The 14,999-nt window shown below is 37.7% G+C and overlaps 1 protein-coding gene across 3 annotated transcripts in view; it reads left to right on the top strand.

Moving 5' to 3' along the window:
* cep162 (centrosomal protein 162) overlaps nucleotides 1-14,999 on the top strand; it is a 108,155-nt gene that overhangs the window by 12,880 nt on the left and 80,276 nt on the right. For all 3 annotated transcript variants that reach the window (XM_052024437.1, XM_052024435.1, XM_052024436.1), the window contains 6 exons: nucleotides 210-396; nucleotides 2,298-2,374; nucleotides 3,879-4,015; nucleotides 11,799-11,826; nucleotides 12,593-12,727; nucleotides 14,560-14,745. In XM_052024437.1, coding sequence (XP_051880397.1) covers nucleotides 210-396; nucleotides 2,298-2,374; nucleotides 3,879-4,015; nucleotides 11,799-11,826; nucleotides 12,593-12,727; nucleotides 14,560-14,745 — 750 coding nt within the window. The remainder of the gene's footprint in view (nucleotides 1-209; nucleotides 397-2,297; nucleotides 2,375-3,878; nucleotides 4,016-11,798; nucleotides 11,827-12,592; nucleotides 12,728-14,559; nucleotides 14,746-14,999) is intronic.

Raw genomic sequence — 14,999 nt, 5'->3', positions numbered from 1 at the left:
TTTGTGCATATATCCATAGTGTGGATATAACTGCATGTTGTGCTGTTGTTTTTATTTTGATCACAGCTCTTTGGTGAAGAAAATGGGAGTAGATTTTTGCTGAACTAATTTCATGCCTAACTGAATGTGATTTACAAGTTGACTACATGTTCTGTAGGATCCAGTTTACAAAGTGCTCTTCTAACGGAGGTGGTTTTATTCGTTTTTAGACTCCGTTATGGCATCAGGCCCTGCACAAAACACTCTTGGAGCTGGACTGGATACACTCGAAGAAGAAGAGGAGAAAGAACAGTTTTTTGCTAACCTTGAGAAGGGAGCTTCCTCTACAATTGACTATTCCAGACTAAACAAAGAGCTTGAATCAACAGGTTCAACACCTATAAATGCTTTGAATCAGTAAGTTGGTTCTCTTGGTTGAATTGCAAAAGTTATCAAATTCAGTGTCTGAAATGAACTTTGATAAATATGCTTTCACTTCATAAAAAGGTTAAAAATCTTTCTTTTTTTTCCTGAAACTCTTGTATTTAGAATACATGCTTGAAGATGACACAAATACCAAATTCATAGCAATATTACAAATGCTGAAACATGTATTGCCAAGATAGAGTAATCGGTTTGGTCTTCTGTAATGCTAATAGGAACCTAAGGAGGTGAGAGTAGTTGTTCACTTCCCCTTGCCAGTTGTGCCATTTAATAAGGCCATGGCAAATATTTTCCCTCAGTACCACTCTGCTGCATCATATTCCTGATTCCTTTGATAACTAAAAATTTATCAATCCTATGAAAATAGTGACTGGGTCTTAACAGTCCTCTTAGGAAAGAAATTCTTTATCTGGCCTGAATGGCCAACCCATTATGTTAAGACACTGACTCTTAGTTCTAGACATCCCAGCCAGGGGAAGCATCAACTTTGTGAATCTTCATCTGCATTGTCAAGAACCTTAAGAATTTTATACGTTTCCATAAGATCAACTATTATTCTTGTTAATTCGAGAGTTTATAAACTTAGTTTTCGTAATCTCTCCTCCTAAGACAAATAAGCCAAAAAAGATGGGAGCAGGAGCGAGTCACTTGTTCCCTCATATTCTTTGAGCCTTCTCCACCATTCAGTAAGAACATGACTGATTTGATATGGGCATCAACTCCACTTTCCTGGCTCTTCCTAAAGCCTTTGACTCTCCTATATTCAAAACTAGGTCTCTATAGTTCTCTGGGGAGGAGATTTCCAAAGATTTGTGATCCTCTTTATAAAGCAGCCCTTTTTATTTCTCAGAAATAAGTGACCTCTTATTCTGAAACTATTCTTCTTGGTTCTGGATTTCCTCCCCTAAAGTGAAACATGCTCTCAAAGTTCACCCTATCAATGCTCCTCTCTAAGGTTTCAGTAAGATCATCCTTTGAACTTCGTTTAGTACTGCTCAATCATTCCTCATCAGGTAACCTCTCAAGAATCACTTTGGTGAAGCTTTTCTCAATTGACGCCAATGTAATTATATGCTTCCTTCTATAAGGAGACAAATATTACTTGCAATATACCAATGCATTGTGTAGTTGTCCCAAGACCTGCCTATCTTTGTACTCGATCTCTCTTGCAATACAAACTGACATTCCATTTGCCTTCTGAATTACATGCTGTCTTTTTTTTCATGTATGTGGACAACCCAGATCTCTTTGGTAGATCAGTAAATTCAGCTACAGAAAGTTTTAAGCATAACTGATGAGAGAGATTCGGTGGCTGTCTAACTAACTGACAGCCGATTTCAGCAATTCAAGAATGTACTGGCCATAATCACTCAATCATTATGTTCAATAATAGTGAAGAGAATGAACCCAAATTTCGGTAAATTTACTGCTGCAACTAAATGATTTTTGAAGTCCTTCATCCTCATCTCTTTATAGCTTTAAAGGTTCAGTTGTACTGCAGTTAATTTCTTTCAAAGATCCATTTGAGGATATCTATTTTAACGAGGAACCTTGAGAATGTTTTTAAACTTTATTTTGTGGATATCTAATTCTACAGTATGCATATTAAAATACAGTAGACTACATCAATACATCGGGGTCTTAATAAGCTTTAGTTGTAAAATGTAATTGAATATGTGATAAAAGAACACCACACATTCCTCAGAACTAAGATCTATTGTGGACAAATGGATGGAAAAGTTAAACAGTAATGGATATTGAACTAGTACAGAGTAAGTTACTGAAAATTGATGTGGCAGGTGCTTGTTTCCATTATTTTATGGGATAGTTGTATGTGATAGTGCACCACTTTACCTTCTTGATTTTGTTTTGAGGAAAGAAGATGAGTTTGCAGCATTAGAGGATGAGGAAACAAGGGAGGATGAATCTCCAAGACCTAAAAGCGTCACAGGTAATGTAATTAAAGGTTTAGAGAAAAGCCAGGTATATGGATGTATGTGTGAATAAAATTCTTTTGAGAAGACCACAGAGAAATTGCAAATTATAGCTCATAGCTTGCTAACTAATTTATTTTATCTTGTTTATGCTTCTAAAAAATTATGCCAAAATATGCTCAATAGTAACATCACTGTGCAGTTTTCACTAGAACAGTGGATGTTACAAGAAGATTGTAAAATGACAGATCAGTTTAGGTTAAAAAAAATTGCATATAGCTAAGATCATTGCTAAAAGGGTGAGACTTGGAGTTTTATTAGTGCAGAAAATTGCTTGATTAAGAAATATTTTATGAAAGAAAAAAATGCCAAGGAATGACAGGGCAATGAAGCAAAATGAATTGTCTTTTAAGAAAGATGCTATAGTTGTAGAGAGAGATTTAATCATTAACTAGGAATCCAAAAATATTATTTAGTGGTAGCTTTGGGGAAGATCAGCTATTAGCCATTGGCACCGTAGTGTATCTTGGATTTCTGCAAAAGCTGAACTCTAAGACATGGGAGATCAGATGCAAGTGCAGAGCAGTGCTGCTTTACGTTAGGGAGGGCTGGTAAATGATTGAAAACCCCATGTAGTTGAATAGGGCCACAGACCCTGTGGAAAATTGGAAGAGATTTTTCTAATTTTAGCTTCATGTTTTTAGCTGTTAATGTTGAATAGGGTTTTTAGATGTCTGACTCGCAGAGATATTTACAAATTCTTAAAATCCTTTGTCTGCTGCTGAGCTTTCATTGCCCTGGGGCCTACCCAGGCTTGACAGCTGCTTGCCCAATGTAGGGGGTCAGCTTTTACACCCCTCTGTATCTGGAGAAATCAAATTTGGGCAGGCCAAGATGCCTGCCTTCTAGGTCAATGATGACCTTTCCCAAAGTCGCTTGTTTTGCTGGACTCGCAGAACTTTGGAAGTCTGCCTTCTCACATTTCATATTTCCTGCATCTCTGTACATTTTTTTCTGCAGTCATTTATTTATACATTTCTTTGGAGTAACATGGACAAGCAATGTAAGACATTTTCACCAGGAATGAAGTTAAAAATCTGAACAGCAGAATCTACATTTAGGTTAATTTTGAACTGGACTGTATGTTTAAATTTACATAACACATAGCAAATTAACTCTTGAAATCCTCGTGGAAACTTGAAATGCATTGTCACTATGAAAAATAATTTTGGATTCTAACTTGTTTGGTAATCTTCAATGTGATCTAGGCTGTCGTTTAATAGTGCATACTGCTGAATGTGCAATCTTTTTTTATGGAATGCTGCAGTCGGGGTTATATTAAGATATTCAGCTAACTACATTGCAAGGCTGGGTAAAAAGTATCCTTGAAACAAAGTGTAAATTGCTTACTATTCTGTGGTTGTACAAATTCTTTAATTGACAAACACTTTTATTTAGGAATGTTTCAGTTGTATGCACAATATGTATCTGCAGAATAAATATTCTAAATTTTGGACTTAGCTTCAAAACACTACAGTGAAGATTTTGAAGAGGATTCTGATAAGTTTGGAGGTGAAGAATTTGATTCAAATGACAATATAATGAAAACTGAATGTATTCTAGAAAGCACTGAAGATGCCAGAGAGGCCAAAGAACAGGTAATCATGTTATAAACTTGAATTCCTGCCATGAATTGTCAAATGATTAAGGTTGGGAATCTTTCTATTTTAAAAAAAAAGTGCTTGGAATACAAGAGTGCAATTGTCAATGTGCAGGGTAGCAAGATCCCCTTCTGTGAAGCTTATTGGTCAAAGAGAGATCCTCAGCTGATGTCATTTCAAAATATGTGCTCTTTGTTATGGGAACAAATAATGCTAAGAGTAAGAGGGTATCTTGTGACCCATTAATCCAGTTTTCACAACATAATATGAATAACTTCCTCTTGTGAACTTTTTCCAGTATTCTATCCATTCAGAGGGAGGCAATAAACTAGTAAGATATCCAGAGTATGACAGTATTGGCAGAATAGCCTCAATGGAATGAATTGGCCAGTGCTGTTTCTGTGTTTTGAGTACATTACTGGTTCTCTATATTGACTGAATATAATCAGATAGTTTCCAGTTATTAATCCAGCTTTATGCTTTGCCATATTCAAATTCTGACTAGTTACATTGCATAGATGATTTGGCATAGATACTGTAGTACTGGAAACAATTGGCCAGATGGTGCTGGAGATGGCCAGATCGTGCTGGAGACAACCAGCTGACAAAACCTGATGCTCAGTGTGCAGTCCTGGCTGCACCAACCTTATCTAGACATGGAGGGCTAGCACAGCTGACCCTCTCTGCCAGCGAGTTCCCCCATAAAACAGTGACTTGACCTTTTGAGGTGTGGCCAGTGACCTGGCTCAGAAAGCCCTGACAGCCTTTTTCTTAAATGATTTATAAGGATCAGGGTGTCGCAGATGGCATCAAAGGTTATCATGGATATTAGTGGGAAAGGACTGGATCAGCGGAGAAAGAATGGAATTAAGTTAGGAAGAAATAAGTTTGGTGGGGTAAGGACAGGCTGAAACAGTGGGTCTGCCCAAACAGTTTTGTCTGTGGATCTTGGGCAGGAGGTAAAAGTGGGCTGTGCAGGGGTGGGAGACTAGCTCTAAGTTTACCAGGATGCTGCCTGGATTAGAGCGTATGGAATATGAGGAGAGGCTTAAGGTGCTAGGGCTTTATTCACTGGAAAGGAGGAGGATGAGAGGAGACATGATAGAGGTATATAAAATATTGAGAGGAATAGATAGAGTAGACAGTCAGCGCCTCCTTCCCAGGGCACCAACGCTCAAGTCAAGAGGGCATGGCTTTAAGGTTATGGGTGGGAGGTTCAGGGGAGATGTCTGGGGGAAGTTTTTCACCCAGAGAGTGGTTGGTGCATGGAATGCACTGCCTGGGGTGGTGGTGGAGGCAGATACATTGGACAGGTTCAAGAGTTTGTTGGATAGGCATATGGAGGAATATGAGATAGAGGGATATGCGGGAGGAAGGGGTTAGATAGTGTGAGGGTGGTTTGATGGACGGCACAACATGGTGGGCCGAAGGGCCTGTTTTTGTGCTGTATGGTTCTATGGTTCTAAGAGGGGGAAAGTTTAAAGCAGATTTATGAGACAAATCTTCTTCCATGGAGAGTGGTATGTGCTTGGAATGTGCTGTCAGGGGAAGTAGTGGAAGCAGATAGTAACGTTTAAAAGGCATGTAGACAGGCAGATGAACAGGCAAGGAATGGAAGGATATGGGCCATGTGCAGGCAAAGGGGATTAGTCAATCCTGGCACGGTCAGCACAGACATCATGGGTCAAAGAACCTGTCTCTGTACTGTGCTGTTCTGTGTTCCTCTATTGTCCTGTGGCCTAAGACTCTCTTTTCTCACTATTATCAACATCACTGATTTCTGTGCCATCTGCAAACTTCCTTATCATACCTCCTATGTTCATATCCAAATTATTAATGCAGTTAGCAAGCAGCAAGGGCTGATTCCTATCACTGATCCCAGCAGTAATTACTAATCACAGGCTAGCAATCACAAAAACAACCCTTCAGTAACACCCTCTGCTTCCTATTACCAAGATAATTTTGGATCCAATTTGCCATACAATAGGAAGAACGTGATTTGTCACTGGAGAAGATACAAAGGAGATTTTCAATGGTGTTGCATGGGATGGAACGTTTCAGCTGTGAGGAGAGACTGGATAGGCTGGGCTTGTTTTCTTTGAAATGGAAGACTTAAGGAGGAACAAAATTGAGGTCTAGAGGGGCATAGATAGAATAGATATTGAGAAACGTGTACCCCAAGAATAGGTGTTAATGACAGAGGGCATAGGTGAAAGGTAAGGGGTAGGAAATTTAGGGGGGATTTGAGGTAGAATTTTATTTCACACAAAGTATAGTTGAAAAACAGAATGCACCGCCAATTGGGGGTGGTGGAGATAAGTACACTCGCAACATTTAATTTTTAGATGAGCTTTTGAAGGCCATGGCTTTATAGCTTATGAACTGAATGCCGGAAAATGGGATTCCATGTTGTTTGTCTCTGTGACTCTATAACAGGGTTGAATTTCACACCTTGCTCAGAAATGACAAACTTGGGTATGAATCTAGTATCTCAAACGTAAAGGCATTTACAAAGGTATAGGTGATGAATAAACAGTGACAAACATATAAGAATATATTTCATCCTTCTCAACAAAGATGTATCCCATTGAGGAAAGTCTCCTGAGATGGTTGATCCATATGTGGCTAACTAAGGAAGATAAAGATGGTGTCAGATTGAAAGAAAGGGACATACAGTGGTTGGCCACAAGTTTGGAGAACATTTTGGAAACCAGGAAAGGATGACAAAAAAATTTATAATGCGCTGATGCCTCACTTAGCACTTGGAGGTGTTCCCCTCCTTTTAGCAATACCCCACAATTGCCCTTTATCTTTTTCCTCCCCCACCCCACAAAAAATCCAGTGATCCAAGTAGCTGTTCCAGGTGAAGCAGCAATTCACTTGCACTTCTAATTTAGTGTATTTAATTGGGTGCTTGTTGGAGAAAGCAAACTCAGTTTTGGTGATCGTTTGATACAACATCTTTGTTCAGTCTCCAAGCATAACCCTGCACTTCCAAATGCCACTCCATTTAATTCTCTGCCCCACTTCCACTCTGATCTCTCCTGTTTTGGCACCCCTCCCCAGCCAATGTAAGCTTGAAGAATAACACCTTATCTTCCATCTAGGCACATTGTAGCAATCTGGATCTGATATTGAATTCAGCACGTTTAGAAAACCAGCTTTTCCTGTTTGTTGAGGGCTGGCCAGTTCCAATGAAAAGTCATCCACCTATAACATGAATTCAGTTTTTCTCTCTCCGCAGTTGCTATCTGACCTATTGAGTATTTTCAGCATTCTGTTTTATTTAAGATTTCTGGTAGTTTCTGTGTTCTACATCTCACAGATCCTCCGTTATTTTTTATTTTTCTCACTTCTCTACCCTTATTCATCTCTCTGTTTAAACTTCCTTCAGACAGATCAGCAATGATCAACAAGCATGCATCACCCTCTCCTAGATAATACCTGGATGCTGTTGGCACCCTATTACAGACATTTCCTTTGTTCTCTCTACTCTGCTCCCTTGCCTGCAACTTGAAAAGTGAGAAAACACGTGTCTTCAAGTTCTGAGGAAAAATCATTGATCTAAAGCATTAACTGTTTGTCTCTCTACGGATGCTGCTGACCTGCTGATATTTCCATCTTTTTTTTTGTTTTTGTATCTGGGAATAAATATTTTTCACTCTTGGGAAAGCAAAGTCTTGGGGCTGTAAATTGTAGCAGTATGGATATTTGGTAGTGCTGGGATGGAGGGAGAGATAATAGTAGCAGGATGAGGGAGGCCAATATTGAATCGGGGCAAGCATAATGAATAGGTAAATTAAACTTGGTGGGACGGATATTTTGAATTGGCAACCAATTTCGACAGCCAAATAGTAGTAATAAAAAAGAATACCTAAGACCCTAACTGGAAATATTTGAATTGACATGCCTTAATAATAGTGCATTTTTTTGTGAGAAAAGTTCTGCCAGCAGCTTGCAAAGAGATCATTTGAACTGGGGGAAGAAAGTCCATATTGTTAAACAAAACTAGTAAAGGTCTTGGGTAGACAATACAATAATGTAGCAAAGATGAAGTTTGAGGATGAACCATGATGTAGCAAAGATGCTGGAGGAAGTTGTTGAGGCACGTACATCAGTAACATTTAAAAGACATTTGGACAGGTACATGGACTGGAAAGGTTTAGAGGGATAAGGGCAAAATGCGGGCAAATGGGACTAGCTTAGATGGGCAATGCGGTTGGCATGAACAAGTTGGGCTAAAGGGTCTGTTTCCATGTTCTATTACTCTATGATTAAAGGTCACAAAGCATCAACAAAGGTAGGTCACTTTGTAGCTTTTAAAGAGCATAAGATCAGACTACTGATCACTGCCTGTTTTCTTGCTGTTGCACCATGTTTTCATTGCATAGAGGTAAACCAGGCTGTTACCAATTGTAAAAATGGTCCATGTAGAATTACAGCTGCAGAGTAAGACAACAGTAGGGGACAGAAATGGAAATTATTTACAGAAATGTAAGATGGTTGTCAGAGCTTCCTTGGTCACAGACAAATGTTTGGAATAACCTACAAAACTTTGATGTAGTTTTTGCCTTTCTACCAAGTCCTATGATGGAATATTAGGATATTACTATAATGAGGCTTAATGTTTTAATTAATCATTGGTCTCCAGTATAATATGTTTGCTTATAGTTGCCATATAGGTTCACTTTTGACCTGTTTGCACTTCATTAGAATTTAATTTGGGTTGCTGGCAGTGTCTGAAATAATTGTGGTATCATGTGTCAGCATCTAAGAATGTGTTCCTTTACCAGCTTGTGCTTTATAGAACCTTCATTTCAGCATATCTGTGGGATTTGACCTTGGTAGTTTTTGTCTTTTTTGGAAGAATTTAACTTGGGGCCTTTAAAGCTAAACTCAAGTAAGGAATGAATGTGATAATTTGCTAACTTCAAAGATGCCTCCTCCCCCTATTTCATCAGGGTTATTATTGAAATATTGCTTAAACTGCAAGTATCCAAATCTTTTGTCTTGATGGGCCATTTAGTTGCACGTTAGGCCTTGAAAGCCACAAATAGATTAAATTCCCGAGACATCGAGTAAATCTTCATCTGAAGAGTTTCTGGAAAACTGGAGAACCTGTATAGAAAGAAAACTGCAATCACTTGGGATCAAATTCAAAATTCATGTTAAACTCCATGCATCTTTTTTTTTACTGAATTATTTGAGTATCTACAGCTTTTGGTTGCTTAAATAGTTTTAGATTGTAATTAGCTGGAGCCTGTAGGGCACAATTTTGCTGGTGTAGCTCTTGGTTTTAGAAGTGCCCTCCAGACATATCACAGCCAGACATCTACGAACAGAAAAATGGAATGTTAATTTATTTGGCAGTTTATCATGTCTTTAGGGCTCCTCCAAGCTTTTTACATCTGGTTTTGAAGAGCTACCAGTTTGTTCACATGATAAATAGTATCTCCATAAATAGCAAAGGAGATGAATGATCAAAGATAGTTTTAATTTGGCAGTTCTGAGTTGAGAAAGGAACTTTGATCAGCAGAGCTTCTTGCTCTTCATTGACCATTGGAATCATCTTGTATTCACTCTGAATAAATGTAACAAAAAAATTAAGCTTTTGCCTAGGGTTTAGCTTGGTTTATTTAACGTGGTTCACTATGGGTTAAAATGCTTTGCTTGGAGAAATGAAATTTCATCATCTCTTAAGATTGTCATAAGTAGCCTAAGTAAAATCACCTTTTAATTTTTTTCCAAATATCTTTGGGAGCTTTTATGTTTTGGAGGTGTATTCAAATTTTAGATGGGATGTATTAGTTGGATTATTTAAAAACTGTTTGCCTTTAGTGGGACACTCAGACAAAAAAAAAACTTCTGTAAGATGTAAGAGAAAGAATTGTCACAAACCAGCAACAAAAGAAACACACTGAGCATGATTTAGTGTTAAAAACTATTTTATTAATCACTACTTATGATAATACGTAAAATAAAAGTAAAAATGTTAGAATTCAAAAATGTTAGACCTCGAACGTTAACCCCAAAACTAAACTCGTCGTGTGTGTGTGTGACAAAGTCCAAAACTCCCAGTTCCGGAATGGTTCTTAAAGTTCAGTTCCGCAAGCCATAAGGTGAAACATGAGCAAGGGCTTCTTCAACAACCACCGTTGTCTGAAGATAAGATGTAGAAGTAGAAAAACATAGAGAGAGTACATACGAAATCCAAATGTTCCACGATGGAACCCAAACGACACTCCAGTGTTTACTCGGTAGTGACTTCCTCACCCCGAAAAGCATCCGAACCGTGGTCGTCCACACACAAATACCTGTTTCCTTCTACAGGTCAGCAACAAAGTGAACTCCACCGGATTACTTCCAACTTCCATACATGGATTTCAGTGGCAAACACAGTTATTGTTTCTCATCCATCGATAGAGAAAACAAGCAGGCTGGTGTCTCTCTCCCTTCTCTCTCTCTCTCTCTTTCTTCTTCAACGTCATTACGTCCTTTATCTTCTGTTGATGTAAGCACGCCCCACACACACAAACACACACACTCTCTATCTTAAAGGGACTTTCACTGAGTCCGTAACAGAATACTGTAATGTAAAAATAATTTTGTAATAGTTTACTACGGTATTGTAAACCTCACAGTTTTCTGTTATTCATATTGTGAGGTTAATTATTATAAAAATACATTTGTAACTACGCACCATTAGAATAAGAACTTCTCTTGCTTAACATGATGTTTCTGTATGCTGTTTAAATTATATCTTAAAAAAACTGCATGCACACACTGACCACGTGCATACACACAGCACACTTGTGTATATTTGATCTGGATTCTTCCTGTGTATGACATAATGTGTGGAGGACATAGGGCACATTCAATGACTTCAAATGCACATTTTGAAAGCTTTATCCAAAATACCTTACGAACAATGATGCAAAGTTTCTTCATCCCTGCAGTAAACTGCTGTCAAGCTTTGCAATGGGCCTTTAAGCATTTGAGTAGGAGGAAAGTGGCTACTGATTAGGATGAAATTATCAATCAGTGAGATAGAAGCTACTTACCACAGTGAAAATGAAGGGAGACTGCTCTAAGTTGCAAGATACAGAAACTGAATTCAGTGGCATAAACTTAAAAATGATGAAAACCAATCTGGTTAAGGCAGTGTTGCCATGGTAATGGAATGGGAGATACCGATTTAGCAGTCAACAGTGCTGAAGCAGCATGAGACAGCAGAAGCACTGATGTAGCTTCACCAGCTGGAAAGTCAAATATGAATTGGAGGGATTATTTGGAGACATGTAGTTTACATTTTGAGTAAGAGGACGTCATAAATGAGTAGCCATGTACGTGGATAGCAGAGTGGTCAATTTTTTCATCTGTGAGCTGCATTTTATCTTGTTCTTGAATTGCCACAGGTTTCATGTGCTTTAGAGAGAACCTGGACTTGCAAAGTATCTTCCAACTTGTGAGCATATGAAGGAAAAGAAAACGATGAAAAATCTTAAACATAACCTACACCTAAAGTTAGAGACAAGGCAAGATGTTTAGAAATGTAAAGATTTGTTGTGATGTTGAATTTAAACATTGGTTGTTCATCTCCATCCTTGGTTTTATTCTGCTTCTCTCCTTATGGTTTGGTGGGGAAGTAGTGAGCAGAAAGTGTATAAAGAGCCACTTGAAAGCAAGGCCTAGATTATAGTTTTAAAAATTACTGCTGAATTTTAACAAAACTAGGTGCTATTTGAAATAACCAAATTCATCTGCATTACTTTTATTTTAGGAAGCAAAGCCAGGCATGCTAGCAAAAGGTAAGTACAATTCATCCATTCTTAATTGATGGTAATTGCATGTTGTTCAGACATCATTGTAACCAGCTCACATTCCCCCTCCCTATAAAAATTCAGATCCTGCAGGACATTATGACTTGCACCTCCTGAGTCAATTTCTTTCAAAATGCTTACCATGAGGTAGCAATGAATCTAGAAGGCCATGTGTTTGGGGTTTCTTAGATTTTTTTTCAACTCCTCTTGTCCTACAACTGATTGCATCTTCTGATAAGGATACTTTCTTGTAATCCTTCCAAATTAGGAAATAAGGAAGCTTCTTTCCTTGGCAGACTAGAATGAATTACTTTGAGTTTGGGCTTCCTCATACTATTCATATCTTAAAGATGAGAGAACCCATCTTGTTCTAATTACATTATATTTTCACACTAAGGTTGGGTTCCTGTTGATATTCGATGTGTATGCTGTTGTCAGCAAAGGATCTGGGGTAGAAAGTAATCTTCTGTTGATTGCAGCAATAGCGCATTGAGTTCCACATCTGATATTTGGTTCCACTAGAGTCAATGGAACTATATTTTTGAAGCAGAATTCAATGCACATTCTGTTAGTATGTAGTGAGTTAAGCACATTATCAGAGGACCTATTCCTCTATCCCTTACTTTGAAAACCTGTTATTGAATGTGAGAAAATACTTTGCAATTTAAAATCATTAATTTTATAGCTTTCTTTTATAAAAATGTAAATTTTCTGGTTAGTATGAGCTGTACTTATTTATTCTTATAATTTATAGTTGTGCTGCTAGATTCATTAGATTCAACACTGGATACACAGAAGTTATTACAATCTGGGGATGACAAATCTATGGAAAAAAATTCAACAGATGAAAAAAATGGACAAGACACAGCATCCCAAATGAATGCCACTGGTAAATAATAAAAAATAATGATCTAGTCTGTCATTTGTGTCTGCTTGAAAAAAAGAAAATGATAAATTAAAATACTAACCTATTATCATCAACAACAAATAAGACCTATTTATGCATATGTTGATGCACATTTGTATATATTTTCTGGCAGTAATTTGCTAATTTTTAATGTAAGAGCAAAGACTTAAATTGGTGCATAAATAACAACCATAGAGCAACACCAACATAAAATGAGGTCAATCAGTTCATCACGGATGTATGGATAATGCAGCAAGCTGGGCTAACTGATATTAAAATCAACTTCTTTGCTCCCATTGCAATATTTTAAAGTAGCTACCCTCTCGTGACAGACCAGACACTGATTGAAACTATTTGTTTTGTCTGATTAAATCTATTTTACTAAAACCGCATCAGTGTACCATTCTTAAATATATTTAAGAAATATTTTTCCTTTTTATTAAAGCCATTCTAAAGCATTGCCCAATTTGCATAAACACAAGGTAGGTTTTACAGTTCACTGAGCAAATGACTTTGAGAAAACAATTTGCAAAATCACCACAATTTGTGCTCTGATTACATTAAAAGCAGAAACTCTTAGCAATCATTTCAGAGCATCATTCTGCACATTTTTTTGAAAGAATAATATGAATTCTCAGTATCATTAAGATATTAATGTATAAAAGCAGAACCAATAAAAATGTAAACAAGGATGCAACTTAAGACATCTAGACATTATTGCCTTATTTAATAATACCAATTTCCTTTTGGTTTTATGGAATGTTGTTTGTTGAACAAAGTACCATAATATGTATAAGACCTAACAAAATACTCGTAGATGAAATACTCATTTTGTGATTAGTTTAATTTGGCCACGATGTCCGAGCACGATGCCAAATTAAACTAATCCCTTCTGCCTGCACATAATCCATATCCCTCCATGCCCTGTATATTTTCCACATGCCCATCTAAAAGCCTCTTGAATGCCACTATTTTATCTACCACCCCTGCAGTGCGTTCCAGGCATCTACTACTCTTTGTGTTTATATAAAAAAATAGTTGCCCCGTGCATCCCCTTTAAACTTTTCCCCTCTAGCGTAACGCTTTACTGCACCAGAGACCTGGGTTCAATTCCAGCCACTGTCTGTAAGGAGTTCGTACGTTCTCCCCGTGTCTGCGTGGGTTTCCTCCGGGTGCTCCTGTTTCCTCCCACATTCCAAAGATGTACCAGTTAGGAAGTTGTGAACGTGCTATGTTGGTGCCGGAAGCATGGTGACACTTGCAGGCTGCCCCAAGAATACTCGACGCTAAAGATGTACATTGAAACACAGTGAAATACATGTGACTAATAAAGATCTTAGCTCATTTCCGTCTTCAAATGTGACTTTGCAACTTGTTATACTGTATCTGTTGCCAAGAAGTATTCAACAAAAGCAATCTTTGCTCATCGAGGCAGAGGAGAAATTCCTATTCCTACAGAGTTTTCTAAATGATTAAAGAAATTCCAAAGATCATGTTGCAAAAGTAACATTTTATAACATAGCAGATTATCATTTCTTGAGCAACATGTCAATAGATGAATAATGAGATGGGTAGGAGAACAGAAGGCCATAGCACAACTGAAATATTTTGTCTGGAAGTGCAAAAGGTTATTCTTGTGCAGAATTTAGTTCTTTTGCAGAGCTTTTGGAAGTAGTGTAAGTTTAGTTAATTGTGCTGTTATGAAATAATCCAGTAAGTAGAAATATCAATGTCATTTACCTTCTGTAGCCAGTACAAAGATTACTGCATCATATTTGGGGAGGTGTTAATCATTGTTTCATTTTCTTTTCCAGCTATTTCCTATGGGCAAACTAACAGTGATATTGAGGCCTTGCATCAAGAATATCGTAAAATTGATCAGTCTTTGGGAAGTACAGGTGTAGGACATGAGTCATTAAATGGAAAAGACACTAACTTTGCTCTAGATCTTCAGAGCCACGTTGGGGACTCGGCAAAGAATATTTCTACAGCTGAATCTGGTGAGCAGAAAATTGACTTGGAATTTGAGTTTTAGCATTTTCTTGCAAAATAAGTGACTAATGTAATAAATAAGAACATAAGAAGTAGAAATAGGAGTAGGCTATTTAAGCTATTCAAGCCTGCTCCGCTGTTTAATAGAAACATGGCTGATCTGACATTCCTCCAGTGCACTTTCATGCCCTTTCCCCATAACTCTCTATTTTCTTACTGATTAGAAATCTAGCTATTTAAGCCTTAACTAAACCTGAGGTCT

Source organism: Pristis pectinata, chromosome 10 (genome assembly GCF_009764475.1).
Source record: "Pristis pectinata isolate sPriPec2 chromosome 10, sPriPec2.1.pri, whole genome shotgun sequence".
NCBI classification, from domain to species: Eukaryota; Metazoa; Chordata; class Chondrichthyes; order Rhinopristiformes; family Pristidae; genus Pristis; species Pristis pectinata.
Note: the sequence above shows the minus strand (reverse complement) of the source record. Positions and strands in the feature narration are given on the sequence as shown.